The 13,998-nt window shown below is 45.4% G+C and overlaps 1 protein-coding gene across 1 annotated transcript in view; it reads left to right on the top strand.

Moving 5' to 3' along the window:
• Window positions 1–8,760: 8,760 nt before the first annotated feature.
• The window catches only part of LOC116359569 (extensin-like), a 23,210-nt gene continuing 17,972 nt past the window's right edge, over window positions 8,761–13,998 (top strand). The window contains exon 1 of the mRNA XM_031812403.1: window positions 8,761–8,773. Within this exon, the coding sequence (XP_031668263.1) occupies window positions 8,761–8,773 (13 nt within the window). The remainder of the gene's footprint in view (window positions 8,774–13,998) is intronic.

Below are 13,998 nucleotides of genomic sequence, written 5' to 3'. Positions count from 1 at the left end.
CAGTGTAAACACTCCCCCTCCAGACCCCTCCACCCCACCTCTCTCCTCCCACCCTGACAGTGAAAACACTCCCCCTCCACCCCCCACCCCCACCTCTCTTCTCCCACCCTGACAGTGAATACACTCCCCCTCCACAACACCTCTCTTCTCCCACCCTGACAGTGAATACACTCCCCCTCCACCCCCACCTCTCTTCTCCCACCCTGACAGTGAATACACTCCCCCTCCACCCCCACCTCTCTTCCCCCACCCTGACAGTGAATACACTCCCCCTCCACCCCCACCTCTCTTCTCCCACCCTGACAGTGAATACACTCCCCCTCCACCCCACCTCTCTTCTCCCACCCTGACAGTGAATACACTCCCCCTCCACCCCCACCTCTCTTCTCCCACCCTGACAGTGTAAACACTCCCCCTCCAGACCCCTCCACCCCACCTCTCTCCTCCCACCCTGACAGTGAATACACTCCCCCTCCACCCCCACCTCTCTTCTCCTACCCTGACAGTGAATACACTCCCCCTCCACAACACCTCTCTTCTCCCACCCTGACAGTGAATACACTCCCCCTCCACCCCCACCTCTCTTCTCCCACCCTGACAGTGAATACACTCCCCCTCCACCCCCACCTCTCTTCCCCCACCCTGACAGTGAATACACTCCCCCTCCACCCCCACCTCTCTTCTCCCACCCTGACAGTGAATACACTCCCCCACCACCCCCACCTCTCTTCTCCCACCCTGACAGTGAATACACTCCCCCTCCACCCCCACCTCTCTTCCCCCACCATGACAGTGAATACACTCCCCTTCCACCCCCACATCTCTTCTCCCACCCTGACAGTGAATACACTCCCCTTCCACCCCCACATCTATTCTCCCACCCTGACAGTGAATACACTACCCCTCCACCCCCACCTCTCTTCTCCCACCCTGACAGTGAATACACTCCCCTTCCACCCCCACATCTATTCTCCCACCCTGACAGTGAATACACTCCCCCACCACCCCCACATCTATTCTCCCACCCTGACAGTGAATACACTCCCCCTCCACCCCCACCTCTCTTCTCCCACCCTAAGGGTCAGATCATAGGGAATACAGGATGTGGAGGACGGCCCCTGTGTTTCCCAGGCCCAGTTACACAGTAGCACAGCTGCACTGAATGGAGGGTGTGTGTGTGTGTGTGTGTGTGTGTGTGTGTGTGTGTGTGTGTGTGTGTGTGTGTGTGTGTGTGTGTGTGTGTGTGTGCGTGTGTGTGTGTGTGTGTGTGTGTGTGTGTGTGCGTGTGCGTGTCTAAGAGACAGAGAGAGTGAGAGTGAGAGCGAGAGCGAGCGAGACAGAGAGAGAGAGAGAGAGACTCAAATCTACCAAATCCCATGCTGGGGACAGACTTCAAAACCAGGTCACCCACAGTTTCCCCTTTCTCCAAATCTCTCTCTCCCTCTCTCAATTCAATTATTTCAATTTTTCTCTCTCTCACTACCTCTCTCTACCTCCCTCTCTATGTGTCTCTCTTTCTCTCCCTCTCTCAATTCAATTATTTAAATTTTTCTCTCTCTCACTACCTCTCTCTACCTCCCTCTCTATGTGTCTCTCTATTTCTCCCCAACTGACACTCAGACAGACCTATAGCAAGCCATCTTAAGCCCCAGTGCAGGTGCAGGGCCTAGGAGAACTAAATGTATTACAGTGGGAGCCCAGAATAACACTGTTACAATAGAATGACTGTTGTGCATAATAGGTAAAGAGAAACTGTTAACAATGCAGGACACAGAATGGAGATTTGTCTGTTGGGCTCAGTTAGAGTGGAACCTCCAATGAACTTAAAGGGCGGCAGGTAGCCTAGCAGTTAGAGCGTTGGGTCAGTAACTGAAAGGTCGCTAGCTCGACTCCTCGAGTTGATGTGCCCTTGAGCAAGGCACTTACAGTTAATGTTGGAAGTTTACATACACCTGAGGCAAATACATTTAAACTCAGTTTTTCACAATTCCTGACATTTAATCCTAGTAAAAATTCCCTGTCTTAGGTCAGTTAGGATCACCACTTTATTTTAAGAATGTGAAATGTCAGAATAATAGTAGAGAGAATGATTTATTTCAGCTTTTATTTCTTTCATCACATTCCCAGTGGGTCAGAAGTTTACATACACTCAGTTAGTATTTGGTAGCATTGCCTTGAAATTGTTGGGTCAAACGTTTCGGGTAGCCTTCCATAAGATTCCCCCAATAATAATTGGGTGAATTTTGGCCCATTCCTCCTGACAGAGCTGGTGTAACTGAGTCAGCTTTTTCAGTTGTGACCACACATCTTCCATAGGATTGAGGTCAGGGCTTTGGGATGGCCACTCCAATACATTGACTTTGTTGTCCTTAAGCCATTTTGCCACAACTTTGGAAGTATGCTTGGGGTCATTGTCCATTTGGAAGACCCATTTGCGACCAAGCTTTAACTTCCTGACTGATGTCTTGAGATGTTTCTTCAATATAGCCATATAATTTTCCTACCTCATGTTGCCATCTATTTTGTGAAGTGCAGCAAAGCACCCCCACAACATGATGCTGCCACCCCTGTGTTTCATGGTTGGGATGGTGTTCTTCGGCTAGCAAGCCTCCCCCTTTTTCCTCCAAACATAATGATGCTCATTATGGCCAAACAGTTCTATTTTTGTTTTATCAGATCAGAGGACATTTCTTCAAAAGGTACGATCTTTGTCCCCATGTGCAGTTGCAAACCGTATTCTGGCTTTTTTATGGCGTTTTTGGAGCAGTGGCTTCTTCCTTGCTGAGCGGCCTTTCAGGTTATGTCGATATAGGACTCGTTTTACTGTGTATATAGATACTTTTGTACCTGTTTCCTCCAGCATCTTCACAAGGTCCTTTGCTGCTGTTCTGGGATCGATTTGCACTTTTCGCACCAAAGTACCTTCATCTCTAGGAGACAGAACGAGTCTCCTTCCTGAGCCGTATGACGGCTGCGTGGTCCCATGGTGTTTATACTTGTGTACTATTGTTTGTACAGATGAATGTGGTACCTTCAGGCGTTTGGAAATTGCTCCTAAGGATGAACCAGACTTGTGGAGGTCTAATATTTTTTCTGATGTCTTGTCTGATTTCTTTTGATTTTCCCATGATGTCAAGCAAAGAGGCACTGAGTTTGAAGGTAGGCCTTGAAATACATCCACAGGTACACCTCCAATTGACTCATATGATATCAATTAGCCTATCAGAAGCTTCTAAAGCCATGACATAATTTTCGGGAATTTTCCAAGCTGTTTAAAGGCACAGTCAACTTAGTGTATGCTAACTTCTGACCCACTGGAATTGTGATACAGTGAATTATAAGTGAAATTGAAAAATGACTTGTGTCATGCACAAAGTAGATGTCCTATCCGACTTGCCCAAACTATAGTTTGTTAACATGACATTTGTGAAGTGGTTGAAAAACACTCCACAACCGTGAGGTGGAGTAGTTCTTACTACATACAATTCATATGCTTCTCATGGAATGTCTCAAAGCTACAGTTGTCTCTATCAACGTGTCCCTCTGTAACGTCTGTGTGTGGGGGTGTAGACGGAGGACCTGTCTGTCCATCGCCGCCAGTGCATGCCAAGGTATCATCTTACAACACACTGCAGACAGTCTGTGTGTGTGCGTGCATGTGTGGAGTGTGTGTGTGTGTGTGTGTGTGTGTGTGTGTGTGTGTGTGTGTGTGTGTGTGTGTGTGTGTGTGTGTGTGTGTGTGTGTGTGTGTGTGTGTGTGTGTGTGTGTGTGTGTGTGTGATGGTGGTTGGTAGGGTAACAGAGTGACCATTGTAAAGCTGCATGAAGTTAAGATAGGGGGGCTTTGACTTACTTCCTGGAAAGACATGTAGACTGTCTACACAGGCAGAGCCTATATACCTTAGAACAGTTGTTCTATCTCTACTCCTACTGTGCTCAGCAGCTCTTTGGTTACATTATGTCGTCCCCAGTCAGAATGAATCTGTCTTATTGTGATCGTCCCCAGTCAGAATGAATCTGTCTCATTGTGATCGTCCCCAGTCAGAATGAATCTGTCTTATTGTGATCGTCCCCAGTCAGAATGAATCTGTCTTATTGTGATCGTCCCCAGTCAGAATGAATCTGTCTCATTGTGATCGTCCCCAGTCAGAATGAATCTGTCTCATTGTGATCGTCCCCAGTCAGAATGAATCTGTCTCATTGTGATCGTCCCCAGTCAGAATGAATCTGTCTCATTGTGATCGTCCCCAGTCAGAATGAATCTGTCTCATTGTGATCGTCCCCAGTCAGAATGAATCTGTCTTATTGTGATCGTCCCCAGTCAGAATGAATCTGTCTTATTGTGATTGTCCCCAGTCAGAATGAATCTGTCTCATTGTGATCGTCCCCAGTCAGAATGAATCTGTCTCATTGTGATCGTCCCCAGTCAGAATGAATCTGTCTTATTGTGATTGTCCCCAGTCAGAATGAATCTGTCTCATTGTGATCGTCCCCAGTCAGAATGAATCTGTCTCATTGTGATTGTCCCCAGTCAGAATGAATCTGTCTCATTGTGATCGTCCCCAGTCAGAATGAATCTGTCTCATTGTGATCGTCCCCAGTCAGAATGAATCTGTCTCATTGTGATCGTCCCCAGTCAGAATGAATCTGTCTCATTGTGATCGAGTCAAAAGAGCTAAATAAATAATAAATAAAGCACATGGTATAATTACTGATGACTGAATCAAATGGATGCAATTATCTTACACTGTACGAGCAGGGCTTATAGCAGAGGAGCACGCTCACCTACTGACATACACACCTTGATGCAGACACACACACACACGCACGCACACGCACACACACACACACGTACACACACACACACACACGTAAACACACGTAAACACACGCACACACACACACACACACGCACGCACGCACGCTCACACACACACGTAAACACGCACGCACACACACACGTACACACACACGCACACACACAAATCCTCAACCAATGTGAAACAAGGCCAAACGTCTCCCACAGCCCAGGTAATATTAAAGCTCTAAAACGAAACCTCAATTTCAACGCAATTTCCCTTCAAAATTACCCTTTGAAGTCTTTCTGTTATTTCCATGTTCTCTTTCTCTCCTTTCTCCTGCGCCAAAGAACAGTGTCCACAGCATACAAAAACAGCCTGTAATCTGTGTGCTGAGCGCCTGGTCGAGGTGGAGGGGTTAAGTGGCTGAGGTGGCGGGCCATTTCAGGCGCTGCACAGCGGGCTGTTTGATGTTTCTGACTGCTCACCTTGATGGAGTGTCTGTTTCTCCTCAGGGTTCTCTCTCTGAGTACCGCTAATGTTAGAACGTGTCTTGTTCTTCTGTCTCTGTTCTGTTCCACCTAGAACCTGGCGTCTTGATCCACATGCCTCATAGCTGGGAGGAAGACAAAACAGAGGGCTGAAAGGCAAGATATTCATACAGTAGTTTGGTTCTGATTTCTCAGCTAGTTGGAAGACAGAGCTTGCTATATGAGGGTTTGATTCCAGTATGGGCCACGTGTACTGAATGGAGTTTTAGATGATGGCTCAGCTAGTTGGAACACAGAGCTTGCTATATGAGGGTTTGATTCCAGTATGGGCCACGTGTACTGAATGGAGTTTTAGATGATGGCTCAGCTAGTTGGAACACAGAGCTTGCTATATGAGGGTTTGATTCCAGTATGGACCACGTGTACTGAATGGAGTTTTAGATGATGGCTCAGCCAGTTGGAACACAGAGCTTGCTATATGAGGGTTTGATTCCAGTATGGGCCACGTGTACTGAATGGAGTTTTAGATGATGGCTCAGCTAGTTGGAACACAGAGCTTGCTATATGAGGGTTTGATTCCAGTATGGGCCACATGTACTGAATGGAGTTTTAGATGATGGCTTGGTGAAGGATGATGTTACTGTCATTATTACAGTTGAAATGAATTACGGTGTTACACATCCAACAAGCTCTCACAGTCTCACTGTAGAATTAGACGTTCATCCACGTTCTCCAAACGTCACATTGAAAGGTTAAGTTTAGACACTCATTCTGAATTAAGGTAAGGGTTAAGTTTAGGCACTCATTCTGAATTAAGGTAAGGGTTAAGTTTAGGCACTCATTCTGAATTAAGGTAAGGGTTAAGTTTAGGCACTCATTCTGAATTAAGGTAAGGGTTAAGTTTAGACACTCATTCTGAATTAAGGTAAGGGTTAAGTTTAGACACTCATTCTGAATTAAGGTAAGGGTTAAGTTTAGAGACTCATTCTGAATTAAGGTAAGGGTTAAGTTTAAATTTCAAATTTCAAATTTCATTTCAATTTTCATTTCAAATTTCAAATTTTATTTGTCACATACACATGGTTAGCAGATGTTAATGCGAGTGTAGCGAAATGCTTGTGCTTCTAGTTCCGACAATGCAGTAATAACGAACAAGTAATCTAACTAACAATTCCAAAAAACTACTGTCTTATACACAGTGTAAGGGGATAAAGAATATGTACATAAATATATGAATGAGTGATGGTACAGAGCAGCATAGGCAAGATACAGTAGATGATATCGAGTACAGTATATACATATGAGATGAGTATGTAAACCAAGTGGCATAGTTAAAGTGGCTAGTGATACATGTATTACATAAGGATGCAGTCAATGATATAGAGTACAGTATATACGTATGCATATGAGATGAATAATGTAGGGTAAGTAACATTATATAAGGTAGCATTGTTTAAAGTGGCTAGTGATATATTTACATCATTTCCCATCAATTCCCATTATTAAAGTGGCTGGAGTTGAGTCAGTGTCATTGACAGTGTGTTGGCAGCAGCCACTCAATGTTAGTGGTGGCTGTTTAACAGTCTGATGGCCTTGAGATAGAAGCTGTTTTTCAGTCTCTCTCACGACTGGGGATATGACCCAGATACAGAAACAGGAGACGGATAGTACAATTCTCAATAATGTATTATAGCATGGGGCAAAGGGCAGGTTGAGGACAGGCAGAGGTTCGTTATCAGGTCAGAGTCAGGCAGGTACAGGATGGCAGGCTGACTCGGGTCAGGGCAGGTAGAACGGTCAGAACCGGGAAAACTAGGAAACAGAATAAGAGAAACAGGAAAATGGGAAAGCACGCTGGTAAGACCTGAAAAGACAAGACGAACTGGCAACAGACAAACAGAGAACACAGGTATAAATGTTCAGGGGATAACGGGGGAAGGGTTAAGTTTAGGCACTCAATCTGAAATAAGGATAGGGTTAAGTTTAGGCACTCATTCTGAATTAAGGTAAGGGTTTAGGTTTGGTATAGGATTAAAACCAGTGTCTACGACTGGAATCAAACACACAACCTTCTGATCCAGAGTCATGTGATTACGCCCATCCACCACATCCTAGACAGACCCAAGCCTACTTGATGGTAGTAGCGCTCACTGTTGATCCTAGTGGACGGTTTTGAAGGCATTTCCCGATGTTCTCAGGACATGGATAGATGTCTGATTTCAACATCAATCTTGAACAACCTGGCTGTGCACATCTTAGTTTCCTCTGTTGACATTAGACTCTATAGGCCAGCAGAGGACTCTGTTAACATTAGACTCTATAGGCCAGTAGAGGACTCTGTTGACATTAGACTCTATAGGCCAGCAGAGGACTCTGTTGACATTAGACTCTATAGGCCAGCAGAGGACTCTGTTTACATTAGACTCTATAGGCCAGTAGTGGACTCTGTTGACCTTAGACTCTATAGGCCAGCAGAGGACATGTAAGAATAGGAGTAGGAAGGTGATGAATGATGATGTCATCAGGTGTGTGACCTCACCCCTGGGGTCACGGGGTCAAGTGGGTAGGGGACAGTGTCAGGGGCTAATTAAAAGACTGACTAGGTCAAAGGTCCCCCATGACATCATCACAGCAGTGGTGTAATGCCACTGGATTGTAAAGTATGTCAGTAAATCTGATGGGATCTCATGGACCCAATCTACCAGGCAGGATAGAATTGATACATCGCTGTGCTATTCTCCAAACTCAGAGCAACAATGTGGGAAGAGCCAAGTTACGGTATATCTTGTTGGCAAAGGGCCGTAAAATCAGGGAATCCAATGGAATCCAATGGATATTTTGACTGATGTCAATTTAATTTAAATATCACTATTCACAGAAAGCGTAGTACATGTTGATGGAGCACCACTAGTTTACTGCCAACATACAGTACTTGTAATCATATAGTACATTCAGGTAAACATTCAGCAGCATACCACCCGGTATCCCACTGCTGGCTTGCCTCTGAAGCTAAGCAGAGTTGGTCCTGGATGGGAGACAAGATGCTTCTGGAAGTGGTGTTGGAGGGCCTGTAGGAAGCACTCTTTCCTCTGGTCCAAAAAATGTCAAATACATAATTCCCCAGGGCAGAGATTGGGACATTGCCCTGTGTAGGGTGTAGTCTTTTGGATGGGATGTTGAACAGGTGTTCTGACTCTCTGTGGTCACTAAAGATCCTATGGCACTTATTGTAAGAGTAGTGGTGTCCTGGCTAAATTCCAAATCTGACCTTCATACCATCATGGCCACCTATTCATCCCCAGCTTTCAATTGGCTCGTTCATCCTCATCTCCCCTGAAACTATTCCCCAGGTTGTTGCTGTAAATGAGAATGTGTTCTCAGTCAACTTAGCTGAACAAAAATGTACATTCCAGCAGTAGTGGTGTGTGGGTAAAATCACTGAGGAAGACAGAAAAAAGACATATTACAGCATGGTCAAGCAAGGTAACGTTTATGACATGTTCTGACTACTAAACAACTATTGATTTAGAACCACAGAGAGTTACCACAAGTTGAAAAGAAAACAGGAGCTGCCTCCACTATTCCAGCACCATTTCAACTTCAACATCATCTAGTCACCTCTTCTTAGTCTAATACAGTGACAACTAAAAGATACCAAAAACGATTTAGTCCAATCAACGTAAGCTAAATCCATGCTAAGTCCATGGTTCTGATTTCTCTGTGTGTCTGTGTGTGTGTGTGTGTGTGTGTGTGTGTGTGTGTGTGTGTGTGTGTGTGTGTGTGTGTGTGTGTGTGTGTGTGTGTGTGTGTGTGTGTGTGTGTGTGTGTGTGTGTGCGTGCGTGCGTGCGTTTGTGTGCGTTTGTGTTTGTGCAAGTAGAAAAAACATGTTAACTCACCCTGTAGAGAAACTCCAACGCCATCCTCCTCTCTTTCATGCTGACGTAACTGTCTATGACTGTCATACAGTCTTTTTTGTTGTCAGGCTACCTGGCTAAAATGCTTGCTCACTGGCCTAACTTCCTTTCATGGACAACGTGCCCTAGTTAGCCCTCTACATCTATCTACATCAAATCACATGTATTTATATAGCCCTTCGTACATCAGCTGATATCTCAAAGTGCCGTACAGAAATGTTGAACATGTTGAACTTCCATCCTCTCAGGCCAGGGGCACAATGTATGGGTTTATGGTTGGATCAGAATAGACATTATAATCATTGGCCAGTATGGAAAATTAAGTAAAACCACAAGTCCAAATCTCTATCTCCATCTATGGCTAATTTAAGAAAGGGCCCATTTTAGCTAGCTAGCCACTGGAGGACAACAACACAATGAGATGCAACAAATCAAGTTGTTTCTGTCAATGACATATTGCTCTTGATGTGATGTGATTTGAGTGAAGCCAAATCCAAACTGGCTTCCCTTTACACTTTTTTTTTGGTTCGCCAGGACTATTCACAGTTGAGCTCACTCAATTTAGCTCAATGCTGATTGGCTATTATTTTATATATTTTTTAATCAAGGGAGGCCAAATGCTCACTGGCTTTTTAATTTTATTCTTAGGACATGTTTTGGGGAAGCCTGGCTTCCCTTGGCATCCATGAATACACACCACTGCCTACAATACAGTAAAAAGACATCTTTGAGTCTTGATGTCCATTCTGTTTAATCCGTTTCTATGCCCCCCCTCCCGTTTGGTGTCGCGGCATGATGGAATCAAAGCTGTATGAGTCACCCCATTCAAGAGCCTCTCACTTTCTTTACGAGGGAAGCCAGCCCTCAGCTGGTTCACATGTTCCTAATCAGACAAAAAATAGGGCAGCACAACCCCCTTTTCCCCCTCTCCTCTTTTAAATATTTCAGTCCACTTCTAAATATTTCAGTGCTCCCTCTTTCTTCCCCTGTGATCTAGTGAACAGGGGGAGAAGCGGAGGGGTGAGATGGGTGTGGAATGGAGATCTTACAGAATGTAAAGCATGTTTAAGGACTGAGAATCCAATGCTGGCGTACTGTAGGCTGACATGTTTAAGGACTGAGAATCCAATGCTGGCGTACTGTAGGCTGACATGTTAAGGACTGAGAATCCAATGCTGGCGTACTGTAGGCTGACATGTTTAAGGACTGAGAATCCAATGCTGGCGTACTGTAGGCTGACATGTTTAAGGACTGAGAATCCAATGCTGGCGTACTGTAGGCTGACATGTTTAAGGACTGAGAATCCAATGCTGGCGTACTGTAGGCTGACATGTTTAAGGACTGAGAATCCAATGCTGGCGTACTGTAGGCTGACATGTTTAAGGACTGAGAATCCAATGCTGGCGTACTGTAGGCTGACATGTTTAAGGACTGAGAATCCAATGCTGGCGTACTGTAGGCTGACATGTTAAGGACTGAGAATCCAATGCTGGCGTACTGTAGGCTGACATGTTTAAGGACTGAGAATCCAATGCTGGCGTACTGTAGGCTGACATGTTTAAGGACTGAGAATCCAATGCTGCCGTACTGTAGGCTGACATGTTTAAGGACTGAGAATCCAATGCTGGCGTACTGTAGGCTGACATGTTTAAGGACTGAGAATCCAATGCTGGCGTACTGTAGGCTGACATGTTTAAGGACTGAGAATCCAATGCTGGCGTACTGTAGGCTGACATGTTTAAGGACTGAGAATCCAATGCTGGCATACTGTAGGCTGACATGTTTAAGGACTGAGAATCCAATGCTGGCGTACTGTAGGCTGACATGTTAAGGACTGAGAATCCAATGCTGGCGTACTGTAGGCTGACATGTTTAAGGACTGAGAATCCAATGCTGGCGTACTGTAGGCTGACATGTTTAAGGACTGAGAATCCAATGCTGGCGTACTGTAGGCTGACATGTTTAAGGACTGAGAATCCAATGCTGGCGTACTGTAGGCTGACATGTTTAAGGACTGAGAATCCAATGCTGGCATACTGTAGGCTGACATGTTTAAGGACTGAGAATCCAATGCTGGCGTACTGTAGGCTGACATGTTTAAGGACTGAGAATCCAATGCTGGCGTACTGTAGGCTGACATGTTAAGGACTGAGAATCCAATGCTGGCGTACTGTAGGCTGACATGTTTAAGGACTGAGAATCCAATGCTGGCGTACTGTAGGCTGACATGTTTAAGGACTGAGAATCCAATGCTGGCGTACTGTAGGCTGACATGTTTAAGGACTGAGAATCCAATGCTGGCGTACTGTAGGCTGACATGTTTAAGGACTGAGAATCCAATGCTGGCGTACTGTAGGCTGACATGTTTAAGGACTGAGAATCCAATCCTGGCGTACTGTAGGCTGACATGTTTAAGGACTGAGAATCCAATGCTGGCATACTGTAGGCTGACATGTTTAAGGACTGAGAATCCAATGCTGGCGTACTGTAGGCTGACATGTTTAAGGACTGAGAATCCAATGCTGGCGTACTGTAGGCTGACATGTTAAGGACTGAGAATCCAATGCTGGCGTACTGTAGGCTGACATGTTTAAGGACTGAGAATCCAATGCTGGCGTACTGTAGGCTGACATGTTTAAGGACTGAGAATCCAATGCTGGCGTACTGTAGGCTGACATGTTTAAGGACTGAGAATCCAATGCTGGCGTACTGTAGGCTGACATGTTTAAGGACTGAGAATCCAATGCTGGCGTACTGTAGGCTGACATGTTGAAGGACTGAGAATCCAATGCTGGCGTACTGTAGGCTGACATGTTTAAGGACTGAGAATCCAATGCTGGCGTACTGTAGGCTGACATGTTAAGGACTGAGAATCCAATGCTGGCGTACTGTAGGCTGACATGTTTAAGGACTGAGAATCCAATGCTGGCATACTGTAGGCTGACATGTTTAAGGACTGAGAATCCAATGCTGGCGTACTGTAGGCTGACATGTTTAAGGACTGAGAATCCAATGCTGGCGTACTGTAGGCTGACATGTTTAAGGACTGAGAATCCAATGCTGGCGTACTGTAGGCTGACATGTTGAAGGACTGAGAATCCAATGCTGGCGTACTGTAGGCTGACATGTTTAAGGACTGAGAATCCAATGCTGGCGTACTGTAGGCTGACATGTTTAAGGACTGAGAATCCAATGCTGGCGTACTGTAGGCTGACATGTTTAAGGACTGAGAATCCAATGCTGGCGTACTGTAGGCTGACATGTTTAAGGACTGAGAATAGTGTAGGCTGACATGTTTAAGGACTGAGGATACTGTAGGCTGACATGTTTAATTTAAGGACTGAGAATCCAATGCTGGCATACTGTAGGCTGACATGTTAAGGACTGAGAATCCAATGCTGGCATACAGTAGGCTGACATGTTTAAGGACTGAGAATACTGTAGGCTGACATGTTTAAGGACTGAGGATACTGTAGGCTGACATGTTTAAGGACTGAGGATACTGTAGGCTGACATGTTTAAGGACTGAGAATCCAATGCTGGCATACTGTAGGCTGACATGTTTAAGGACTGAGAATACTGTATGGGCCAGTAACCTTTCAGTTACTGGCCCAACACTCTAACCACTAGGCTACCTGCCTCTAACCACTAGGCTACCTGTCTCTAACCACTAGGCTACCTGTCTCTAACCACTAGGCTACCTGCCTCTAACCACTAGGCTACCTGTCTCTAACCACTAGGCTACCTGTCTCTAACCACTAGACTACCTGTCTCTAACCACTAGGCTACCTGTCTCTAACCACTAGGCTACCTGTCTCTAACCACTAGGCTACCTGTCTCTAACCACTAGACTACCTGTCTCTAACCACTAGACTATCTGTCTCTAACCACTAGGCTACCTGTCTCTAACCACTAGGCTACCTGTCTCTAACCACTCGACTACCTGTCTCTAACCACTAGACTACCTGCTGCCCCAGTGTCTGGTTAAAGCAGAGACAGACCTTGTTCACCACACCACCGTCTGTTGTTGTGTGTGTGTGTGTGTGTGTGTGTGTGTGTGTGTGTGTGTGTGTGTGTGTGCTTCTTCCTCTGCAGTGTCCTCTTCTACACATCTCTCAGACAACACCATCCTGTTAAGATGTATTCATTACAAGGCACAGAGAGATAGGGAGAATTGGAGAATTGGAGGAAGAGAGCATGGAAATTGAAAAGTAACAGAGATATGCTAATTGAAAGGCCTTTTGAAGAACTGCAGACATTTTTTAAATGCACTTTATCAGTTATTGAATGTCATAGTTTTTCACTCTGTCTCCCTTTATCCAATTCTTTATTCAATTCATTCACTTTCTTCTCCTTCTCTTTGTGGTGCGTCTCTCCCTCTCTTTTCTAACCGTCATTCTTTATTTATAGCCTCTTATTATGTTCTCTCTCTGTCTCTCTCTGTCTCTCTGTCTCTCTGTCTCTCTGTCTCTCTGTCTCTCTGTCTCTCTCTGTCTCTCCCTGTCTCTCTCTCTCCCTCTCTCTCTCTCTCTGTCTCTCTGTCTCTCTGTCTCTCTCTGTCTTTCTCCACCCTCTCTCTCTGTCTCTCTCTGTCTCTCCCTGTCTCTCTCTCTCTCCCTCTCTCTCTCTCTGTCTCTCTGTCTCTCCCTGTCTCTCTCTCTCTCCCTCTCTCTCTCTCTGTCTCTCTCTGTCTCTCCCTGTCTCTCTCTCTCTCTCTCCCTCTCTCTCTCTCTGTCTCTCTGTCTCTCTCTCTCTCTCTCTGTCTCTCTGTCTCTCTGTCTCTCTCTGTCTCT

The sequence above is a fragment of the Oncorhynchus kisutch genome, unplaced genomic scaffold, assembly GCF_002021735.2.
Source record: "Oncorhynchus kisutch isolate 150728-3 unplaced genomic scaffold, Okis_V2 Okis03b-Okis08b_hom, whole genome shotgun sequence".
In the NCBI taxonomy this organism is placed as follows: domain Eukaryota; kingdom Metazoa; phylum Chordata; class Actinopteri; order Salmoniformes; family Salmonidae; genus Oncorhynchus; species Oncorhynchus kisutch.
The sequence above is the reverse complement of the archived record's forward strand: the minus strand, read 5'-3'. Positions and strand labels throughout refer to the sequence as shown.